Source organism: Pieris rapae, chromosome 13, assembly GCF_905147795.1.
Source record: "Pieris rapae chromosome 13, ilPieRapa1.1, whole genome shotgun sequence".
Lineage (NCBI taxonomy): Eukaryota > Metazoa > Arthropoda > Insecta > Lepidoptera > Pieridae > Pieris > Pieris rapae.
The window spans coordinates 4,420,677-4,439,368 of NC_059521.1; the positions used below are offsets into that span (position 1 = coordinate 4,420,677).

General features: G+C 31.9%; 1 protein-coding gene across 3 annotated transcripts in view; it reads right to left on the reverse strand.

Annotated features, from left to right (window-relative positions):
• LOC110993878 (zinc finger protein rotund) overlaps window positions 1-18,692 on the reverse strand; it is a 77,734-nt gene that overhangs the window by 19,588 nt on the left and 39,454 nt on the right. The window contains exons 1-2 of one of the 3 annotated variants that reach the window (XM_022260268.2): window positions 2,197-2,785; window positions 34-575 (exon numbers count right to left, since the gene is read on the reverse strand). The exons of the other annotated variants lie outside the window; for them this stretch is intronic. Of the exons in view, the coding sequence (XP_022115960.1) occupies window positions 34-438 (405 nt within the window). The 5' untranslated portion in view covers window positions 439-575; window positions 2,197-2,785. Of the gene's footprint in view, window positions 1-33; window positions 576-2,196; window positions 2,786-18,692 lie in introns of those variants that run through there. 3 annotated transcript variants of the gene reach the window in all.

Sequence of the window (18,692 nt, forward strand, 5' to 3'; positions counted from 1 at the left end):
GGATGGTTTTCATTAACTCTAATTGTAACTAACCTTCTCCTCTTGAAGACTCTGACCCCCATTTTCTGATAGCGGCGTTGATGGAGCACTGTAACCTTTCGGTCCCTCGTCGTGCGGTGTCATGTGTCGCTGGATGTCGTTCTCCTGGTCGTTATGACCTCTTAAGTCTTGAAGACCATTTTTGAATTCAGATAATCTTAAAACGGACGGTTTAATTTCAGGCATGTCATCAGGATGTTCGTATCTTCTTAAATCTGTTAGGTTCGCTGCTAAATGTCTGTGCGTGTCTAGAGGTGGAGGCACTCCTATAGATCTCAGGTGTTCTATACTTCTATGGATATGCGAATAATTATCTACAGGAATTTCCGCCATTAGAGGCGAGTTATGATAGTCCAGCCCGCCATCAGTCCTATAGTCGATTGTCCTTCCTTCCATCATCTTTTTGGCTTTTTATTTCTATCTAAGTACTTAAAATTTTCAGTTTCTACGTATTTGGCACTATCTTATAAATATAATCTGTCACAAAATCCTGGTACTTTTGTTTGTCATGGAATATTTCGAGATCTTCCGTTTAACTGCAAAAGTATTACGTATTTTCTTTAATAATATAAAATTCAAATTAAGAATAATTTATTCGAAATGTTGTGTTTTTTTTAAATATGCAAACTGTAGGTACAATTGCGGAGGAAATGTTTTAGAATAATTGCGATTTAATTTGAAAAGTTGTCGGACGACTCTGTCCGGTTGTTTGTCTATTTAAAACTAGATTTGAAGAGTAAAAAACTTAGTTTTTTTCTGAAGCAGGTGACGAGTAGTCGCGTAGGTTGTGTCAATGATCTAGCTCCTAGCCCACATGCCATATCGAATAAGGCTTTGATAATCACATTGCATGTACAGACGCGATTATATAAAACTATATTATTTTTCAATGGTGTGATTTTATAGACCTATTATTTATTAGGGGTATGAAATTTAAAAGTTTGTTGACTATACTGGAATAGAATGAAATAAATATTTTTATATACCTTAAAGGTTCTTATTTTTTAGAGATAGAGTTCAATGTTTTTAAAGAATAATTAAACACATTAAAATAAAAAAAATACTTTCTTTAAATAACGTTTTATAATACGTTTTGATGAGATTTCTTTATGTAGGTACACTTTTCTTTGTGGCTGTACTTAGAATGTCCGCCATACACGCCTGTCAAAGATAATAATTGCGCGCATAGAATACAACAACGCGTTGTCTTTAATATAATCCTTTAAGCGATTTTTGACCTTATTTTCAGAATCATAAAGGACTCTTTTCTTTTATAGCAAGTAACATGATATTAGAGGTAATTTGGTGATGCTTTATACTTGGGGGCCATAGATTATTAGACTTAGATTTGTATACAGGTTTCGTAGGAAGTTCTTAAGTTATAATGGGCACTTTGAGCAGTAGGCACCTTCTAGATATGAATTGCAGATAAGAGTAATTTAGCGAATAACTTAAGTACTATTTTCATTTTTATATTATTTTTGGTAGGATACTGCTTATTACAAAATACTGATATATTTTCAGATTTAAAATATTATTTTGGATACAAAAAGGAATCGATGGGCATAATAAAAAATTTATTCATGTATTTTTCATTGTTGGCCACTTTAAATGCATTTGGAAGATTTCGCGTCAACTGAAGCGACAAGGTTATCTGACAAGTAGTTTTTGTGGGATTTAAGTAACTTTGTCGCTATTTGTCATTCAATAAAACATTAAACATTTATCGACAACTTAAAATAGTTTTTCCACCAGTTTATTTTGATAATTTAATTTCTATAAAATCACACCAAATTACAATTTTATTTTTTAACTACTTAGGTTTCACGTCGATTTTAAAAAAATCCTACATATATAATATAGTAGCAACAACAATTCGAATAAATCAATCTCAGGCAGTACAAATTAATAAAGCAGTAATCGGTTCCCCCATTATTATGATATCTACCCGTTATCACTAAACAAATAAACTTTGAAGTAACATAAAATACATTGCAGTGTATTTCCGTATTATGTCTGGGTCTCAAGGTCAGACGGCCGGGGACTCGAAGTTACATTCGTCTTATCGAGGGAGATAGGTATTACGTAAAAATTCCCTCTCCCAATGCCACCCTCAGAAGGGGAACCGACACCCACTAATTAAAAAAACCAACATACCTCTTATTTCTATCAAAAAATCTTCAAAACACCAACTTTATCACCATAATAAATCACAGTTTGTTCCTATCTAAAATGTCACTAAATATCACATTAAAACAGGTAACACTAATGTCACAACACGTAAGGCAACTGTCCAGCGATATCGCCAAAATATCTATATAAATCCACGTGTTCCCGGAAAATAAACATTTAAAAAAAGCCGGCACAAAAACGTCCTGCCTAGCCCCGACGAGAAGTTATGAATGCCGAGCGTCGTTGCTAGGATCCAAATTACGAGATTTTTTTCGCTTTCAATATTTTTGTGTGCAGTGTTTTTATTTGGTTTATATGTGGGTAAATCCACACGTGATTGATGCTGTCCCTGTCCCACGCACCGATTTGCGCGTGCACCGGCTTGCAGTTGAGATAACTCAAGACATGTGCTTCTACTAGCCGGCGTTTCTGAATATACGTCGAAAACTCGAAAATAAAAATTAAATACAAAACAGCCGCTCGACCGACTTTAGAGCGACGCGGCAAAAACGAGACTGAAATTCAGATCTATAGTAGAAAAAGTGAACTACACCGAACGAGGGGTACACTAACACATAAAATGAAAAAAATTACACGGACGCTAACATCGGCACAGGAGCTTAAAAAATTCGGAGTGGGGATCCGTCTATTCTATTCGCTTGAATAGCGGCGTCTCGTTCTAGCGGCCTCACGCCGCACGCACACAGAGACACGGTGGTTAAGCGAAAAAAATGTGTACACATTTTTTTATAATTCACGATTTTTATGTGTGTAAGTGGGCTCGGCGCAAGGGAGAAGGCAGCCGTCCTGCGCTCTGAGGCTCTAGTGGGAGCGGGAGGGAAGACGTCGCCACGTGCTCGTCCCTTGGTATTAAATAATAATTAAAATGGCTACAAGAGCGGCGATACGAGATACTGTTCGGTAGACGATTTTTTGGCAGAGCTTTTGCCTTTTTTGCCGAGCTTTTTGCGGAATCACCGAGAACGAGGTAATCCGCGATATAAACGGCTAAATGAAAAAGTATTCAGCTGATTGACACATAATTTAGTGAGAAATGCGCGCGGAAACTCGCGCCGAATAAAAAAACCAAGGACGCCGCGCGAAAAAGAAGTTATTGATTAAAACAGAGCTTGTCATTGACCAGACGCAAATGAGGGTTGTTAATATTATGCAGCGGTAGCTAAGGCGGGAATCGATCTTGCTTTTTTAACTCTCCGTGACATTAAAGACGCTGCGAAGATATACGACTATGATAATCGAGCTTTATTACGGCATGAGTAGTGACAACTTTTTGAAAATTTAAATGATAGTCGTTATAAGTTGTTTACGAATATTTCTAGTTCTAAAATTAATATTACATGTTTAATTGAATGTCATTTCTAAATGTCAATTTTAAATTGTATTTCCCTACACCGAAAATACATACTATTTAGTTAATTAATAAAAATAATATTAATTAGTTTAGTCTCCATTTTTTGGCCCTAATACTATTTTTAAATAAGAGAATAAATAAGGAATTATTACCACCTATTTCTCACACAAATCACTTTAAAAAATTAAATGTGAAAGGCCTAGAAAAATCACAAAGCCTCATAATGAGAATTTTGTTCAATTGGGTTGGGTCACGCACTTGGTTTAGTTAAATACGTTTAGCTTGAAGCTTTTAGCTTTGATTCCCGGAAAGATAAAATAAACTTTTAGTAAGACTTCGAAGGTCTGAGGAGTTACTAAAATAGACAGATACGTGTCTAATATGGACCACTTGATACGATTTTTATTTTCATTTTCGCAAGTATAACACTTGTAAAAAAACACAGTTTCACCGGTTTTAAACAGCTTCAATTATCACAATTACGAAGTATACAAAATTATAGGTGTCGCGCTGTTTTGCGTGCTGTACATTATGGTCACGAGATGATTTAACTAAAAATATATAAGAGTATTATAGCAATGGTTTTTTAAAGATTAATATATAAATTTCTTGACCAAGTTTGCCTGGAAGAGATCACTGGATATCCATTGCCCACTTACTTATTAGTTTTTTATTATTACAACGAAGCGTAGAATAATACTTAATCAATATTAAAGATACACAAAATTTATCGCAATGGCGCGATTCAGAACCAGACTGCACAACCTATGACTCCGTGTGTCAAAATCGACTTTTTGATATATCTACGGAAGTGAAACTTAGCGCTAAGTTTCTGTACTTCAGTACAGAAGTAATTCCGAAAGCTAAATCCAATAACTTATCATTACATGAAACAGGTGGACAGTTAAGATAATGTATTAAATTATGAATATAATAGAAAATGCACGTAATTATACACAACCTATCAACGGGCAGATGTCCAGGCTATTGAACTGGGGACAACGATAGGGTTAAGAATAAAAGATTGACATATCTATATTATATTATGTAGCTAAAGAATAGTTGTGGTTCGAATTGAAAATGATTTATTGAAGAAAATAATTGACCACGGGGCACTTGTTCTTACATACATGAGAGCAATGTACCAAGTGAAAAGTTGGTAATAGGAATAGGAGTTCTTAGATCCGTCTTGAGTCGATTCCGAAAAAAATTAAATTGTTTCAGATTTAATAAATTTTATTATAATAAGGATCGTTAGAAAATAGTATATTTATGCAGACTTGTGATTTATTTTTTTTAACATTTTTCAGACTTTAATACAAAAGAAAACCACAAAACTAACTAATTGACTAACTTGCGTATTCTAGGCAAACAAACTTGCGAAACTGTCTCAAATAACATATTGAAGAACATGCACGTTTGCTGAGATCTTCTATTTTATAGTAAAATATATAGTATAATCTTAATTTTAAATTACACCAATAATACTTGACACAAAGTATTCAAAATCTCATGACAGTCGTTATGTTTTGATTTATAAATTCATTCACTAAATACACATAAGAATCATACAAAAAAGGAATAATTTAGTTTTGAATAATCGTAATTAAAATCATTATGGTTATTATAATAATCATTACCATGGCTTATACATTTTTATTGAACATGGTGCTAATAGGCAGAAGGCTCACCTGTCGCGCATAGAAACTCGCAAATCCAGAGGGCTCGCGATTCATGCATTGCCGGCAAATGGTTTTTGAACGGTCAATGTGACATTGTTTGTAATCCTAAAATGTTAAATATTAACTGCGGTAACAACCAACGAGACTTACCGATTTCCAAAAAGCCATTAAACTATACGAAGCAATAAAATAATTTGTTCTATTTCACTTATTCCTTAACAATACTAAAACAGAAGTAATAAAAGATAAAGGTGCCGTGACATCAAAATGGCCGACAGAAACGTGTTTTAAGTAATAAAATCGAAAGTCAAACTTTTGCTTTTTAATGTTTTATGATAGTTATATTTATTGTTTACAAAATGTTAAAAAAATCGAACGTTTTAAAAAGTTTGAAATAAAGAAAAAACCATCTTGTATCGACATCTTTATACACTGAACAAAACAAAAGTTTAATAATAAAGTTAAAATGTTAATTTATTAAGTACAGATTTTAAAAAAAGTTTATAATTAAATTAAGTAATTTAAAACATATTGAGGAAATGTTTAGGTGTAACACTCAGTTTTTTTAAACTGTTAAGTAATAACTTAAATGTCATCTTAATATTTTAACATTTATCGTTAGTTGTCACGTGACTGTGCTATAAATTCTTTTATTAACCTTAAGTAATAATAAAATACAGATTTCAGATAAAACAATGAGCTAAGACAATGACTACATATTAAAACTCGGCATTATCCACGGTTTCCAAGGACAATTTTAAATTGTCTTTAAAAAATATTTCAATTTCATTTTCATTTATTTACGCAATAAACACTTATTCAAATAATGTATACAGTTTAAAAAATTTAATATAATAGTGGTTATCATCTCAAAAATCACAAAAAACAATGACAAATTATTTAACATCATAAAGGGTTGTCAAAACTCAATTTCATTCGTCCTTCAAGAATTGTATGAAATTATAAGTAGGGTTGACGACAATAAGTTTTTTATAATCACCTGTTTTGGGTGCGGAAGTAGGAAGATAAGAGTAGGTATTGTATTTGGGAGCAAGTGTTCAATCAAAATAGATATTTGAATACTGAGATCTCCTCGTTAGATTTAAAAAACTGTTGAATTCGGATGCCTCCCACACTGAACGCGGAAGTGTATGAGTAACGTACAATTATTAAATAAATTGTTTGCTATTTGCTTTATACATTTGGTTTTCTTTGTCTTTATCGTAATTATATTGCCTGAGCAGCAATCCTAATGAATAGTGTTGACGTAGTGGCTTTTGCGTTCGACTTTCATACCTGAGGATGTATGTTCGATACCTGGCTGTGCACCAATGGACTTTCTATCTATGAGCGCATTAAACATTCGCCCGAACGGTGAAGGAAAACGTCGTGAGGAAATCGGCCTTCCATAAAGTCGACGGCTTATGTCAGGCACTGCAGTCTGATTACCTACTTGTCTATTGATTGTGATTTAAAAATGATCATGTAACAGATAGATAAATCTGAGGCCCAGAACTAAAAAGGTTGTAGCGCTATTTATTTTTTTATACTTATACTTATTCCTATTGTATCTGGTATTATAGATTTTTTTGTTCGAAAGAAATGTTTTATTCTTATGAGTATCATAATTCTAGGCAACTGAATTATAATTTCGTTATAAAAAATGATTTATATTACATAACTTCAACTAAAATAATCTATGTTTCGTGCGCCTCTTATGACTACGAAAGTTAGTTAACTTAGTCTAAGTATGACAAACTTTCGTAGGAATGGTTGCGCCAATAGACCCAATATATGTCCACAAATTGCGCAATTGCACTTTTGTACAAATTTCCTTTATATCTTATATTTTGTTTGTATTAAAATTTAAAATGATATACTGAAATTATACAAGAAGGACCTAAATACCATTGTTCAATTATATTATGGGATGGCTATTTTACAGCCAGCAAGAAAAGCCGAGTGTCTAACTTGTTCCATTAAAAAACTGGTCTAAAACACCGCCATTCGGTAGCATTTGATGTACTGTTTAACCCTTACAAAAGTGAACAAAAAAGCAATTGCACGAAAAAACTTTATTGCATGTTTCATAGAAACTTTCTCTTTCAAATTTTTTGAGACAAAAACCTCTTTTTATCTGCCGAATTAAAAAAACAATAAAAACCTTTTGCGTTAAATGAAAGGGTATACAAAACAAATAGAAAAACGCCGCACCAGCTGTTTTAATATTTTTTATTTAATAATCTATGCTCTTCCTGCCGGAACTGGGCGCTTTATAAATAAAAAACCGGCCAAGTGCGAGTTAGAAGGAATTATTTTATCCTCTGAATATATTCTATATTCACAATATTAGCAACATTACGATTTGTATGAATAACACCTTGCAATAGTCTGATAAATACAACGCCTTGCAGTAACCATGATTGTATTTTCAGTCAACCTAAACTTCAGCATTCTATTTTTTTTATTTATTCACACTTCGTTATATTTGTACATAAACAATGGACATAATTCATAAAAATTATAAGGTATGCAACGGGCGGTTTTTGATAAAAAGAGGTTTCTTCCAGGCAACCCTAGTAAGGGAAAAACTAAAAAAGAAATATCATGGGAAAGTGCAAGAACTGCATGATCTTATCTCATGAAAGAAATATTATAGTACCTTAATAAAACCTTAATAAAAATAATAATAAATATTTATAAAACAAACTAAAAACCTAATCTGACGGATTCATGAATTTTGAAATTTTATTGTACATTTGATGAACATTATTTTGATTTAATAAATTAATATACGTAAATATTTAATTATGATAAGTTTTGGGATATAATTTTTATGTAATAAAACCTAAAAAGTCAACGTGATCATGATAAAAGTAAACACGATACCTATTATGTCTATACTTACGATTCAAATGAAATAAATGTAGAAAATTAAACGTTTTAATCTAGTAAAATGTTTATTTCTAAAACTGCTTTAACAAATTTGAATATCACAGAAAGTTGCAAATCAAATAGATGTCAATAATAATAAAAATATATTTTTGAACTCTGTTTAAAAGGAAGCAGAAATTTTAACTACATTTCAATAGAAATTCATAATCTCCGCAAAAATCTCCAAGTGGTCATATTCAATTAACTGTCTCGAAGTTAATTTTGAAATCGTCATAAAATCTAAAACAGCATCCGTCCATACACAGCTTGACGCCAACGCCAAGCGAACCCTTATTTTTTTCGTCATCCCTTAGAAATCTTCAAATTTCTTTACCTGCGTATCTCCATAGCATTAATTACTTTACAACCCTCGATTTAGATATTTAAACTTCGACCTTACCGCCAGGGTATATCGTTTAATTTTCGTTTAACGCTAATTTAGATACGACAGTATAGAACTCAATCTTGCATATAACATCTTGTACACTACCCCCTAATGTTTCAACGCATTTTTCGCGTAATTAGCTAAAGAATTATTAATTCTAATTCCTTTACAATAAGACTTACTTTTCCGTAAGGTGTTTGTGCATTTAATTTTGCCATAAGTTGGGATTTCGTTTCCCGTGGATTTGGAATTTATTAGATTGATGGTCGACTTGTGACTTCAAGAACAATGGATTGTACAGATGTTTGACATGTTAGTGTTATTTATTTAATATTTAAAACTTAAACTAAAAGAAAAAACCCAATGGAACGTTTTTCGGTATACATTATTTACAACGTTAATTACACCAGTGTAAAACAAATTCTGGTTATTTTAAGGCCGCAAATATGTATTATAGGTTCGATTCCAGTAAAATGATGAATTGGCACAGAAGGCTATATATTATGTATTTGCTCACAAACTTCACATAAATGCCAATTCCGTGTGAATTGTAAAAAAACAGAGATATTGGTTAGGGCACAATGCGTAATCAAAAATCGGCTTTTGTTAAAAAAACGCTTCTTCTACCACTTGTGTGCACTTTTTAAACGGTCCGTTTTGTGTACTCGTGTAACGTCGCGAATAATAAAATCTATTATATTTTCAACAATTCAATGATTGTGATGTAATAATAATCAGAAAACTATTCTTCCATATTATAAGCTATATTTTATGTCAAATCTGTGTATTCATTGTACTCTTTAAATAAGTTGATTAGGGTATGATTTTTTAAAGTAAGTGCAACGCACTCCAACTCAATCTTTTGGTCTAATCTTGTGTCGACTGTAGTAAGTAGGCTTCTGTTTTGAGTCTATATTAGTAAAATTTTATTTCGTTTAGTATTTATTAAATGATAAAGCTATAACAATTTTATAGTTGCCGTTGATTGATTAATCAATTGCTTTATGTAAGAAATAAAGAAAATTTTAAGCTGTAGTTAATTAGTGTTATTTTTAAGAAGGTATGTCTACTAGTACTACAGTTAAAGACATAAAAATTCTTTAAAATATTTTATCGGTTCAGTAGTTTCGAAGATTACTAATATCGAAATATCTATACACTTATCTATTGTAGCGTTGGTAAACTAGTTTGTATATGAAAGTCACGGTCACTGACAAACAGACCTCCACATTTGACTCATGTTACTAACCGCTTTTGCTACTGCTAGCCAAATATTTATTTCGTATATACTTGCTGTAGCAGCTTCGCATGAGGAGCATAACATATTTTGTAATAAAATCATTGATTATAATTCCGTACTTCCGTAATTCGGTACTCGAATTGAATTGTTCGAAGGTTAGTGGACATTTAAGACAATTAATTATATATACAAGGGTAATCTGATTAATTACAGAAGATTCTCCGACAAAATTAAACCATTTTATATTTAAAATTCCAGTATTTGAAGATATTTGGAGTTTTATGTCTTAGTTCGTATGACTTCCGCGAGTCACAAATCCGGCGAAATTTTTACACATTTAGGGTTTAGTCCGGAATTAGGATCACACCCTAAAATACAAGCTTGTCTAAGTATCAAACATGTCCTTAGATCATTTTCGGGTATTGTATCATGAATAGGATAAATAATATACTGAATAATATCCGTGTCCCTTATATTCTAGAAGATATTTGAATTTGGTTAGATTCAACTAGTAACAAATAATTACTGTGCACAAAAAATCGTCCATGATTCAATGATCAGAGCCTCCAAGGTCGTCAAGATTCGGTGCTGGGTGAATATAATTACTTTGATGTATAGTTTATATGTCTAAAGTACTGTACGTACATAGCTTAGTCAAAATTAATTTGAATAGTACATGGAAGACAAATTTTTAAATTTAGAACATACTACCTTGGGCGTACTATAAATTACTTTGTATATACACATTATAATACAGTATGCATATTCTATGCTAGGGAATAGATGAAATTTTAAATAGTAATTATTTACCAAATGTTTGTACCATTATTAATTATGGGTATTAATATAATTTAAATCGCAGGGTATTAATATAATTGTCTATACCCTAAAGGACATACTGATTGTAAATTATATTATTTTGGGTATTAATATTTATATTAACTGATTGAGACATTTAATTTTGTAATATATATTTTACTTTCTTCATTTCATTTTCTATCAAAACTTTGAATTGGTTGTGCATATTTAGATGTACTCCAGTAAAGAAAATGACTTCGACTATATTAAGTAAGTTGTTTTCATATTTTTTAGAATTTGTTTAAAATTCTAATTTTCAATTGCTGAATAGATAAGTTTGTATTGTAATATTGACGTTAACAGGTTTTTATATTTCACCCTTTACGCAAAAATAAATGAAAAAGTGTAAACATTATAAAAACACCTTACATTTTGAAGCAAGTCTGTAAAAAATACAGCAAAAACCCCCCTCACAATACTAATGTATAAATTTTTTTCCATTTACAAAAATGCTAGATTCTGCGCGCACGCACAGGCAGGTAGACAATTTCGGGGTTCGCAGGTAGAAAAAATCTTTTGATCTTTTGAAAAAAGGTTCTTTTATACAACCCACCCTCAATACTCCTACAATTCCTTGACTATGATTTAAAAATAATCTTGATACTTTAAATATTATCAAGCTAAATACTTACATTAATATGTATTGTTTATTCGTTTAGGAATGCAACAATCTGATTTAAAAATATAGTATTTTTTAGGGCCAACCATTTTTTAGACACTCTCATTGCCAGAAGGCTCGCGTTGTCGGCCGTTTAATAATTCGTTCGTTCTTTTCTTGAAGTATCCAATGTCGAATTGGTTTTAGTGCTGGGCAGGCTACTTCTAATAAATTTGCTATATTTGTTTTAAATATTGTAATATTGTTTGAGGATTTGCTTTTTTAAAAGAGTACCGAGAGTTTTTTACGCCGGCTGTTTCTCTCGGCCTTCACCCTCTGTCTTCTTTGCCGATGAGTAGGGATGCCTACAGGTTCAAATTTAATGACGTGGAATAAGTGATACCTTGATGATCTTATATTCCAAAATAAACGTATTTTTTTTATTTTGGTTCGGAAATACCTCAACAGCTAGTTACCGTTTATTTATTTAGTTAATACAATCCGTTGTGTTATTTTTAAAGAGTCAATTTTTTAAACAAATAAAGCTTACTATCGCTAAATAGAAACAGTCGTGATAAGAAATATTTATATGTATAAGGATTAAATTTAAAAGTATCAAAGTTACCAGTTCCCACTGATTTTGCGAGGGTGGGAACAGTATGAAACCTCGCATCCCCTGCGCGCGCGCATTAACACACACATACGCAAGAGATTTATCATCGGACACATTGTCAGTTGTAGGTGCGGTAAAATTGCATTCTCGAGAATAGACACGCATTTTAGATAACTTGTTACGATGCTGCGGACCTTATAGTTATCTCAACAATTGTTTACTCGATATATCAAGATATAAATAGGCAAGACGCTCTAGAAATACAGATGATAAATAAACTGGGAAGAGTCCAGGAACTAATTAAATTAGCCCAGGCAATTAATAAAATAATGCGATGTCAGATAGATTATATTTACTATCTAAGACTACGTCGAGTTGTATATATTAACTGCTCAGTAATCAGCCAAGCAAACGCTTGTTTGCTAATACATAATATATTAAAAAAATTTCATGCCTTGTTGAATTCAGTAGGTAGAAAAGATGTTTATTGCTAGTGCTTCGTCTTAAGCTTAAATATTAACTGATATTATGTGCGCATTATCAATGTGCTGTCTTCTATTGTTATTTTAAATAGTTCAATTTTTTAAATAAAAATGTACCACTTAACCATAACTTTGGTAACAAAAAAAAATTCAGACAGAGAACCCGATTTTTTCATATTTTACCAATTTATATTTTTATACAACAATAATACTCCAACTAGCCCATCCGTCTTCAGGTCTTCGAAATTTCATTGTGATTTGTGTCTGTTCTTACTGTACAATATCATTGAAATACCATTTAGTCTTAATATATGTAATTCATCGTTAAAATAAAATTGTTAACTAGAATAAGCTTAAAAAGCATGTTTAAAAAACAATGAGAATTCAACTCTCAAAAGAGATGCTATATCAACCGTGACCTTAATCACGCTATAAAACTTCATCAAACGCCATAATTTATTGACACATAATGAATTCAAATATTCAACATTTGCGTAAACGTGTGTCGAATACATGACCATAACCTGACCCAATACATTGACAAAAACAACTAAACAATCACAAAAACGGACGTTTAAAATTCAAACGCGTGCCAAGAAAAAGTCGCTTTGCAAAAACGCTCATTGTAGACTTTTTGTTATGTCTTTTTGCCCCCGTTCCTCAAAAAAGATGAGTATACTATAGAACCCGTTAGGAGTTTTTGTCTTTCCGCGGGTTTTTTTATTTCTATTGCATAACGCCAGGTCAATCGATATCGGTCAGTATTCAGATGTTCCGCTCTGAATTAATGCCATATCGTGAGAGTCTTGGCTGTTCGACAAATAAGCTGTGATTTTGAACGCGTTCTTAAGCGATGGGCAGTTTTGGTCTAATGGCCTCAGCGTGCGACTCTTATCCGTCAGATCGTAGGTTCGATCCGTACTCCAATGGACTGTATGTCTATATGCGTATTTAAAATTCACTCGAACGGTGAAGGAAATCGCTAGACTTTTTAGGTCTACCTAAAAAGTCGACGGCGTGTGACGAGCTCAGGAGTCTGATCACCTACTTGCCTGTTAAATTTAAAAATGACCACGAAATAGAAACAAAAATCTGAGGAACAGACCTAACAAGCTAGTAGAGCCACTGGTTTCTTTTTTTTAAGCGTCTTAAAGAATCATATAAATACATTGGTAATTATTATTAATTAAATATTATACTACTAACCCACTTGTAGGGTTAGCATGTTTCGAAATCTTACAATTCTACATACAACCTAAAAACATCGTTAATTAGACACGACTGATATTATTAAATATGAGCTATACTGTTATATGCTAACTATAATTTTTAAATTAATATAAATATTTAATAGCAGTAAATACTTAAAAATTCTAAGTTTGAAAAATTATGATATTTTTATTCTTAAACCGATTACCAATACTAATAGGAAAATAGGAGTTAGAACTTTACTGTCTCAGTCTTAGCCTTTACCGAACGACCTCATGAGGATTCATCAGGTCAGGTCAGGTCTTTTTAATTAATGTACCATAAAAATTCTAAAGCCACATTGCTATGGTTTTGAATGTAGAACTAAGGGTTCGAAAATCGAATGTGAATTTTGACAGATGGGCTAACATCACGGTTCTAAGATGGCGAGCGGATGCGTGGGCGCAACAGGTGTTGCCATGTGAACGTTTTTGAGAGATTTTTTATATCAGGTAGGTAATCTGGTATTGCGCTATTTGAGAGCAATGGGAATTTTTGAAGATATTCGTAGTCTTCATTTAATTTGAAGGAAAATTAGTAAATGAGGTACTAAGTATACCTATGAGTTTTAAATAATTTAGCGTTTTAAGAGTTTAACAAATAGCTATATAAATTCATATATAATAAGGCAACCTATAAGCAGACATACATTTTTTTTGGAAACGATTTCTTAAAATTGACTAATAGAAATAATCTTTAGTAACCTTACTAAATAATATTAGTAACTATAGTGGGAAACCAAAACTGGCATTTTTTTGTTAAAGAGTTTGTTTATTTGGCAAAACCACTACCACTGGTGTAAATTGTTAAAATGCTATACCAATATCGTCTATAAAGCTACAGTCATATGAGTTAAATTTCGTTGTATAAATGGGTCCTTCAAGAATAGAGCGTACAAATTCTTAAAAGGCCGGCAATGCACTCGCGAGCCCTCTAGCATCGAAAGTGTCCATGGGCGGCGGTATCACTTAACCTCAGGTGAGCCTCCTGCCCGTTTGCCCCCTGTTCTATATATTAAAAAAAATGAAATTAAATATATTCAAGGCATTTTTCTAGTCCAAGTTTTGAAATGTGATTCAAATGCAGCGAAAGATCCTGCACTGATCAGAATCAAATTTTTACGTAAAATGACGTTTTCCAAAGCGAATAGTTAATGTGTGCGACACATCTGGCCAACACTTGCCTAGTCTGCACCTTATTTACGAATGTATAGACTAATATGGGTAAGGTACGGCCATAAGAGGGTTTTAAAAATTAGCCAAAGAAGTTCTTGTAAAGTTTATGAAGTATGAAATCATATTTCATACCCGAATTGTAATTTGATATTTGGTTACCATAGTAACACGAGTTTAGTTATTTCAAACTCAAGCACATAAAATACAACTTCACAATTCATATACAATTGTTTTTCTGTGTTATGAAAAAAATAATTTGAGGATAAATTATAGAAAGTCACAAGAATTTTTGTTTTAAGCTTTTCCAATATACATACAGTAGTTGCAATACATAATATTCTTAACTTACATAGGTATACTACTATGTATATTAAAAATTGATAAATAGAAAATTAAAACTAATTAAAAAACTAACTGTGTTTTGGTAAATTATATTTAAATAAAACCTAATTTAAATATTTATTTTAATTTGTAGTAGGTATAGTTTTGGCAAACTTTGTCCGATGCCTGAATGTTTCAAGTTTTAAAAGTCCTTTTCACTTAGAGACTCTTGCCAACTTATACTACTTATTATTATTACTGTGTATTGTCTATAGCTATTATTAATATTTTTAATTATATTTTTCCTACGTATTAGGATAGATAGGTAACACATCCACACTAAAATAACGTAACTAAATATGGAAGCAGTTAATCAACGCACAAAATTGACGGCAAAGATTTGGTGCATTTCTATAAGGGCAGGAAATTTGAAAAAAAAGTGATTCTTGTTAGCTGAAAGCATAGAAATCTAAATATTATTTCAAATTGTATAGTCGTAATATGTGATTATAACAAATTATTAAATTTCATGCGTCATCATAATGGATAAATTATTCTTGAAATTATAAAATTATTAATTTTCTTATTTTAATTCAAGGCTAACAGTACAAAGAGCCTTTGAGAAATTTATTAAAAATTTCTGAATCTAATTATGTTAGACAATATTTTCAAATTAAAACTGCTTAGACTTTTTAAACATTAATAGTAAATAGACATATAGCACCTTCATTTGTGATTTTTGTTCCTATGGAGTTAAATTAATGAAAATAAAAAACAATAATGCAACCTTTCAAATACGGCCCGTATTTGAAAGGTTGCAGATTTGTTTTTAAATACAACGGAGCAAATTCGCCAGAGACTCACCCGATGTTAATTTATAACCTATAAACACACCACAAGAGGGCTCGCTAGTGCGATGCCGGCCTTTGCCTTTCTGTACCTGTTTAGTAAACTATTGATTTTTATATCATTCAGGATGATTTCTCACGATGTTTTCCTTCATAAAATGCGTTTAAAAGACAGTAACAAATTTGTGCGTGGCCGGGGATCGAACCTACCACATCAGGCATAAGTGTCGCAAGCTAGTGCCACAAGGCCAACAAGCTCTAACTAAATTCAAACCGCTGGAAACAAAGTGCTACCTTATCAAGGGCGCAGAGGTTATAAATATTATTAGAAGGTTAATTAATATCAAAATTACACAGCGTAATTTATTTAAAAGATTTATATGATGATGTCATAACTCGATACAAGAGTTATGAGGATGATTAAACGCCTCTCGACTTGAAAATGTTTGAAGACTACCGGCACTCTATTACACAGTAATGTAACAATCATTGTGCGTCTTCGTTTCCTATCTAAGAAATCAGTTATTAAATAATAATAGGAAAACAAGTAAAGTTTTATGTCATTTTGGTATTTCTCGCTCGGCGTTTTTAATTTAAAATAATAATAATACAGGCATGCGGTTGGTACAAAATTGATCTGATCCTAGTCCACATTTTGAAGCTGGCACTATGTTGGTTTGGGTACAGGTCACGCTTCACGAGATCGACCTACCTCCAGTTATGGAGAAGCATCAAAAGAAGATTTATAGGATATAGTGAAACTGGCAGACGTTGTCTTGCACACACGTCGAACACAAACAATTTCATTGAAATCGGTCCACTTGTTTGGTGAAGTTTAATTGCAAACACACGCACAAACAAAGATTTATTAAGCGTTTATCCAGTTGAATCAGTGTTTTGTTATGCCAAGAAATAAAATTTCTGAAATGTTACTTTAACCTGCTTCAAGACAGTGTTGTGGATGCAAATATACATATTAAATTAAATATTTAACGTCAATATTCATTATCATTCACATATTTTTTCTCGCTCAAGATGAGATGTGTCTTGAGATACAAATTAGAATATGAACCTTATGTTTTATACTCCGGTGTGATAAGGTTTTAGTGCTGATGACAGACACTTGTAGCAGAATATTATTTAGTATTAGTACACATACATATAGATCGTGAGCTCAGACTCGATTTAGCCAAAAACCTGCCAGTAGAGTGACCACATATAGTAGGTTATAATTATATGTTACATTTAAATTAAAAGACGGTCGTTAGATTACATAATTCATTTAGAAAAAATGAATTAATTTATTATAGTTTAAACTAGTTGTTATATATACCCTATATACATACCAATGGCTACGAACATTATGGTGGGATTTCTGCATCTGTACCGAAATAATTTCTAATAGGCAAGTAGATAATCAAAGTTATGTGCCAAACATACGCCGTCGGCTTCTTGAGTATGCTATTTGGCATGCCAGATCCTAACGATGTTTTTTTACAAACGATTGTTTAATTCAAACATAGAAAGTCCATTGGTGCACAACCGGAAACTGAATCTTCGACCTCAGGTTCATACCTGAGGCTGTAGATTCACTAGATACACTAAAGCCACTCCGCCAACACCAATGTTTTGATGAGGAGAGTATATAGTAGGCGGTTATTAATAAACATATTATTAATAAACGAGTTATATAATATAAATGATGGTCACCCTACACAAACACCTAGCATGGAAGCACATATTATACTAATGCCTACACGTCAATCACTTTGATTGGACTCGCAAAAACATTATATTATTAGTTCAAATGAGAATGCTGTCGGAAAATTCTATTGCAAATTAGATTTCGACTTCGGCATCCTGTCTTTTGATGATAATTCTTAATTTTAACTTTAACTGCAACATAACAGAACTATTAATAATTAATTCACGAACACACGTGTGTCACGTGCATAAGTGTAGACAACAACACAGATTTTAGAAAAGCAATACTTGTAATTAATAATGAAATTTATAGACTATAGAGATTTTTAATCTCCAAGAATAAGTAACGTCTTATGTAGCGCCAAAGTCAAGGCCGTCGTAGATTAAAAATGTTCACGCAAATTAAGATTCCAAATTCGAATGTTGTTCTCTATGATTTATGATTATGTACAGATTAAAATCTGTCGAAATATGAAGATTTCGTTATTAAATGTGGATAATATTCGACAATTTTTTAATGTCTTAATGACGGCCTGCGCTGTTCAACTTAGGATAACTTTATTGTAAGTAAATCATGTTATTATATAATGCTTTTTGTAAAAAAAATTAGAAAATTGTTCTAATATTCAATCGTTGAAACGGGTTAGTTGATAGACTATGGGACTTAACTTCATAAATTCACTAATTCATAAAAATCACTAATTAAAAATAAATTAATTGACGCTGGCGATTTAACAAATATTTTGTCTCTATCACTCTTACACGGTTAATTTACATTTTTTAATATTACTATTAGTTAAGTTAGTATAAGTTTTAAACAAAAATTAAGTTAGATTAATTTTTTATTTTTTAGTCGTCTAGTTTTTGTATGGCCTTTTTTAGGGCAAAAACCTCCTCCATATTTTTACATTTCTCTTTGACTTGTGAAACATCCAGTTTCCCCACGCTAGTTCTATAATGTCATCTGTCCATCTTTTCTTTTGTCGTCATATCTATCTCTTTCCAGTAGGTCCAGTACCTT